The sequence below is a fragment of the Poecilia formosa genome, unplaced genomic scaffold (assembly GCF_000485575.1).
Source record: "Poecilia formosa unplaced genomic scaffold, Poecilia_formosa-5.1.2 Scaffold3, whole genome shotgun sequence".
NCBI classification, from domain to species: domain Eukaryota; kingdom Metazoa; phylum Chordata; class Actinopteri; order Cyprinodontiformes; family Poeciliidae; genus Poecilia; species Poecilia formosa.
This window is the reverse complement of record NW_006799942.1, coordinates 5,385,209-5,391,478: the sequence shown is the minus strand read 5'-3', so window position 1 is coordinate 5,391,478 and position 6,270 is coordinate 5,385,209. Positions and strand designations below refer to the sequence as shown.

The 6,270-nt window shown below is 39.4% G+C and overlaps 1 protein-coding gene across 3 annotated transcripts in view; it reads right to left on the bottom strand.

Annotated features, from left to right (window-relative positions):
* Nucleotides 1–1,742: 1,742 nt before the first annotated feature.
* LOC103141179 (immunoglobulin superfamily member 11) overlaps nucleotides 1,743–6,270 on the bottom strand; it is a 5,638-nt gene continuing 1,110 nt past the window's right edge. For 2 of the 3 annotated variants that reach the window (XM_016673924.1, XM_016673926.1), the window contains 6 exons: nucleotides 4,297–4,451; nucleotides 3,761–3,827; nucleotides 3,524–3,655; nucleotides 2,809–2,964; nucleotides 2,152–2,280; nucleotides 1,743–2,071 (listed from right to left, as the gene is read on the bottom strand). In XM_016673924.1, coding sequence (XP_016529410.1) covers nucleotides 1,854–2,071; nucleotides 2,152–2,280; nucleotides 2,809–2,964; nucleotides 3,524–3,655; nucleotides 3,761–3,827; nucleotides 4,297–4,451 — 857 coding nt within the window. In that variant the 3' untranslated portion in view covers nucleotides 1,743–1,853. Of the gene's footprint in view, nucleotides 2,072–2,151; nucleotides 2,281–2,808; nucleotides 2,965–3,523; nucleotides 3,656–3,760; nucleotides 3,828–4,296; nucleotides 4,452–5,133; nucleotides 5,610–6,270 lie in introns of those variants that run through there. The other variant, XM_007556695.2, reaches the window with a different exon arrangement.

Genomic DNA, 6,270 nt, shown 5'->3' with positions numbered 1-6,270 from the left:
GAGTTTCTCTTTAAAATGAAGGTCACTTAATGTGTGGGTTGGGAACTGGGTCACACTGGTGTTACAATTCTTCATGGCGTTTGAGAAATCTCTCTCTCTGCTGCCGTCTTTGCTCCACTTTAAGCTCCTTACAGATTTTTTTTTTCTTTTTTTAAATCCTTTGAGCAGCCCTGAGGATTTTTGTAAATTTGCTGCGAGGAACCTTGTATAGCATCTCTCCCAGGACTAACAACACCCTCAACTCAGGAAATACAGACTTGTCGATCAGTGCTGTTTTCTTTTTTTTTAAATATATATATATATATAATTTGCATCCAAAGCAATGGGGAATTTTTCTGTCTCTTTTTTTCTTCTTCTCTATTTTTCTTTGTTGGGAGATGGGAAAGCACAAGCTAACAGGCAGACCTGGGTGTCCAAAAGGGATTTCTGAATCTCTAGATCTATGTACAGCATGTTTGCTATATGAATATATATTTAAAATATAAATCTATTTTATTATTGGGTTTTTTGTTTTTTCTTCTCTATCAAAGACACTATGTGCGGAAGAACAACCTGAAGAGCTGAAATGTGCAGTTTGGGAAGAATCACTTATTACTTCTTTTGCACAAGATTTCATCGTCCATCATCCCAGTTTTTCATTTTAGACATTTTTGGGAGGGTGGCCTTTTATTTAAGAACTTTTAAGTCAATGTTCTGTACAGTTTTTTTTTATGTGATTTTTTTTTTCTTCTATTTAAATTAAAGTTTTTGTCTTTGCAAACTTGTTGGTCGGAGTGATTTATTGTTCTTTTTTTGTGAAATGCTGTTTTAATCTTGGGTATCTTGACTTTTTGTCAGTTTAAATTTGTTATGGATTGGAAATTTAGTGCCTTTTAACTGTATTGGCACCGTGTGAACTTCTTCAAAATCAAGTATGTTTCGTTATCAGATGGACAAAGAATCAGCTATTTGTGAAGTGGAAAGAAGCTTTCAAATGTACATATTCTAATGCTTTTCATTTAAACCATTTTTAGTGGCCTTTGTTGTATATTTAAATGCTGTATATGAAAAATATTAATAATTTAACAACCAGATAATGGGAGGGAAATAAAGACCAGATGATCCTGAAACTGAACATAAATTAAATGCCAATTTAAAAGAACTTTTGGTATAAAAACAGACATTGCAAATTACATGAAATTAGAGTGATGTGAAGCTGCCTTCCATTAACAAACATCCTGCTGCAACTGCAGCCGAGTAAGAGATGCCAATTTAGTGAAAACTGATGCAGTCGAGTCCAGAGGCGATGAAAGCATGAACACTAAATGCTTTTCAAGGTCTTCCGACTGAAGAAAAGGTTTGAATTTAAGCGAGAAGTACAATTTTTGCAAATTTATCCAAGAATAAACTGATGAAATTAAAAAAAAAAATACTGAAAAAAATGTATGAGATTCAATAGATAAAAGGGAATAAAAACATTAAGTCCTGCATTTATAAAGAACATGAGGCGATGGCATCCAGCTTACATTCAACAAAGACCCACGATTGTTTCTTTGGGCTAGCAGAAGAAAAAACAAAAAATGTGTAGTTTATTTTGATAGTTGAAAAAAGGAAAAAACTTTTATTAAAAAATTCTTGAAAAGGAAAACCCTGAAGGAGAGATGCAGCTCAACATTTTTTAATTAGGTTTATATCTGGTTATAATCATTTAGCTTTGACGGCAAATGCGGGGAAAAAAAAAAACTCAAACTAAAAGAATAAACTATCAGAACTTGGATATTTTTTTTTATTTCACAATATGTGGCAGTACAGCCGTGAGAAGAGCAGAAGCAAAGCTGAACAAGTCCTTCATTTCAATACCTGACGCTGAGACTTCAGACAAAGGAGCGCTTCATCAGGGACGGAGTGTAGCGGATCTCGTTGTAACACTCCTCTTCCTCTGCCTTCCTGTCCCTCCTCCTCCTCCTGCTCCTCCCATCCTGCCCCGTGCGATGCAGCCACAGGATGATGACCAGCAGAGCCAGCAGCACCAGAGCCATCACCAGCGTGAGCAGCACGCCTGGCAGGACGCCCGAGGGGCCGCCTGGAGCCGCTGCGGTGCACAAAACGGCTCCAATCAGAACGGCTCGAGCAGCAAACCAAAAGAGGCGTGGCGGCGCTGGTGAAACAGACCTTCGCTGTTGTAAATGACCAAGCTGACGTAGCAGTTTTCTGTTCCCAGGACGTTAGTGGCCGAGCAGCGATACAAGCCGGACGTCTGAGACGACACGTTGGCGATCTGGACTGAGCCTGACAGCTCACCTGAGAGACGGAGAGAATTTTCAATAGGATTAAGATCAGGGCTTTGTAACTGATGGCCACTAAAACCACTGAGTTTGTTGACGAAAGCCCTTTGGTAACTGTGTTTGGACACCCATTTGTGTTCCATATCTTTTCATTCGATTCATTGGGCAATGATACTCTTACCAGATCTTTGAAAAATCTCTTTTGCTTTTTCTTTCATGGGGTTCATTTGCACATTTCACGTTGAAATATGTTTATCTTGTATAACAGATAAATGTGGTCCACATTTGTCACATATTGGGAGGTGAAACTTTTCAATGATGTCACACAAAGAGGCAGAGTGTTTCAGATCTTCTCTCTATTTGACTGAAATGTTGTGAATTAATCAGATGCTCACATTATCATCTGAGTTTTAAAGGCGTGGCAATGTTGGTGTATGTCACTTTTATAATTAAAGCCCCTATTTAGTGGTTTCATCATGTTGTATCCAAGATTGGTTTTGTGTGGTGTAGATTTTTTTTTCTACCACAGGAGTGTGATACTGACCCTCCATGTTGACTGGGAGTGAAATTTCCTCGGGGTTCACTTTCTCCCAGCGGATTTCTGGGATGGGGACGCCCTCTTCCACGGAGCAGGACAGCCTCACGCTTCCGCCCACGTCGATCGCTCCGTCCCACTCGCACACAGGCAGTGAAGGAGGCTCTGCAAGCATCGTCCCACAGGGTTCAAAGTAACTATATTTGATCTATGCGTTCAAATTGCTCCATCAAGTCTGACGTCAAGAAATGCAAACATGAAGGTTTGGAAGTGGCATAGTTAAAGTCTGAGCTAAAATCCAATTAAGAGGATTTATTTTAAGAAGATTTTTGTTGCATCTTTCACTAAAAAAAATAAACATAATAATAATTAGGTTTTGGGGGGCAGTTCTAATTTCACAGCTGCTTTGAAAGGCTTTTCCCCTTAATAAATGAAAGTCATTTAAAATTTGTATTTTGTGTTTAGTTAGATTATCTTCCTTTAATATTTAAATTACTTTGAAGTTCTGAACCCTTTAAATATGACCAAAAAGCACAAATTTGCACGAGAGCAGATAAATGCCCGCCCCCGAGAGATTAAAGTTTTGTCGATAAACAGGTGAAATATTGTATATTCATACAAATTACAGTAAAGACAATAAATAAATAAATAAATAAATAAATAAATAAATAAATAAATAAATAAATTTTTATCAGATAAAACAGGCAACAGGTGAGCCACCTACCCAGCACGCTGAGCTGCAGCTCTCCCACGCCAGGGTCCGCCGTGTCTGGCGGGTTGTTGACCATGCAGCGGTAAATCCCGCCGTCCGAGACTCGTGTTTCGTTTAGCATAATGTCTGCACTGACTGGAAGACCTGCAGTTTGTTTACGTGAAAGAATAAAAATTAGCCGGTCTTTAGCATGTAGCTCGTAGCTAAAAAGCACAGAAGGCAGCGTGCAAAAGCTGGTTTCACATGTACCTGTAAAATCCACCCGGCCAATCAGGGAGGGGTTCTTAATCACCTGACCGTGGTCATACACGATCACCTGAAACAGGGGGGATTTCAGAAAAGCATCTTCTTTATTGTAACTACAACTGACTTCGTTCCTCAGTGTTTCTTATACATTTCCTCTCAAAAGTACTCTGGGTTTTATCACATCAACCGCACACCAGCAGAAACCCACAGCTCATTTAGCCATTTCTCATAAATCCAGCTTTTCTGAAAGAGTGAATTGAACTGAATACTGGTGACAAACAGAGAGAATGAGTTGAAAGGTCAGACCAGAAAAGAAACATTCGGGACTATATGGCAGGGGAAAAAAACGTCACCACTGCATTGGTAAAGCAAGGTGGTGGCTGCATCATGCTATGGGGAAAATGGACTTTTACATAAAATCTCTTTAACATACCTTGAAGTTTGTGGTTGTAATGTGTCAAAATCTGACAGTATGCGAGGGATATGAGTGCTTTTGTCAGGCCGTGTGCGTTTTTATGTTACACAATGAAGATGCCGACCTGCACTGGGCTAACTGGGCTGGAGAACGGAGCCAGAGTCCAGATCACATTAAGTCTGGAGAAGTCAGAGGAGGTGAAGAAGGAGCAGGGCAGGAGGACGGAATCACCTCGAACCGCCTCCAGACTGGAATCCCTCATGATTACCCTGAGAGCAGCTGGAACGGGACAAACCACACAAACTGAAAAAACGGTGACTTATTTCCACGTTTCCATCCTGCTTCAGTCTCATCAGTTTGCTTTGAACTTCTCCAGTTCTCCCGTTGAGACCAGTCGCCTCCCCCCCACACTTTTCACTTCATTACTGCGATAATGAACCTCCTCTGCCGTCCCCGGGCCTTTTGTGTGAGCGATACAGGGAGGGCGACTCGGTGTGCATATCAGCTGTTAATTACACTTGACAGTTTTGATGGCGAGCCAAACTAATCACAGACAAAGTGGAACAACAGGCCGCTTCACTGTGAAAACAGAACGTCGATTCTCAGCATTGTTTTTGAAAAATAGATCACTGGGCTTTAAAAACGTCGCTCTAGAGAGAAGTCTCTGTAATAGAGATGGTGAACTATCATCTGTATTTGGTTTTGAAACCTTATCAAAACAAGACAGATGTAAATGCAAAACATTCTGTGCAAATTGTTTAATTCCTGCCCAGAAAAACAGATTAAATCAAGTTCTGACCATAACAAAATTATATTTTGGTATCCTATGTCATTAAAAACAAAGGTAAAACTGACTAATATATATATATATATATAAATAGCTACTGCAGCCCATCTGTCTACAGCCTTCAGAAGTAAAATTTCTTATATTTGTTTCAAAGCAACAAACAGGCTGACTCACCGTTCTGCAAAGCTGCAAAACACACAAACAAAGTCCAGAGAATCCACCGTACAGGAGAAGCCATGATGGTCAGGGAAGGCAGAAAGGCAGAGCTTTCTCACTGCCCACAAACTAGTGGCACAAATTAGGACCACAAATGAGCATGCATGATTAATCAGCTGATCGACGCGACCGACCCCTCCTCCCTTTGTCCTCTCTCCTCTTCCCCTCTCTGACTGCAAATAAACCTGCAGTGGAGCTGTCAGGTGAACAACCAAGGAACTGTCACAATTAAAACCCCTTAAACCCCAACGAACCGCAGCGGCCCGTTTGAGAATTACCCCAGCAGGAATTCATTCAGCTGCTCCAGGTCGAGTGGTTTTGTAGAGCAACAGTGAGAACGTCTGCCACCGTCAGCGGCTCAGAAACAGGAGCAGCTCCAGAATGTTTTTTTACATATAAAGCGAACAAAATAAACAATAACGAGACAATTGATTTACATGCTGAGCCAAGCAAGGACTGCAATATATGAACAACAAAAGAAGGCTTCTGCAGTTTTGCAAATGAATGCAATTGAATATTCTCAGCAGATGCTTTAGAAATTAAAACTATTCAATCAGTTAAGCTCAATTGGTGGTTGGTAAAAGAAAATGATTTTACATAAAGAGCAAGTTCTTTATGTATCAAGGAAAAACTGGATGGGGAAAAAGTCTGTTGTGGATTATAATGGACTGTTAATGTTGCTTTTTTTTTACATATTTACAAAAAGTGCAGCACTCCAGTCCTTGGCAACCAAGGCTTCACCTTTGTTTCCTGAAGTCAAATTAATTGTGGGATGGAAAATTAATTAAGTCAGAGTTCAGTCAGTAATAAATAAAATCAGCATTTTGAAATCTGGATTTTTGTATTTTCTCAGATTATCTTTGACATTTAAATCTAGTGAATTTTAGTGAATTATCTGCAAGTTGTAAATTTAAAGTATTATTGCACAACGCTGTTTGAAGCAAGCAGATATTGGAAACTGAACATTTCCAAGAGTTCAAAATGTCAGTTTTTCGTAGCAAATTTTCAAAGTCAGAAATTTCCAAACATTTTCAAGAAGATTTCTGAGGTTAAATCTAAATGTTTTTGACAGAAATTGACTCTCTTATATATATA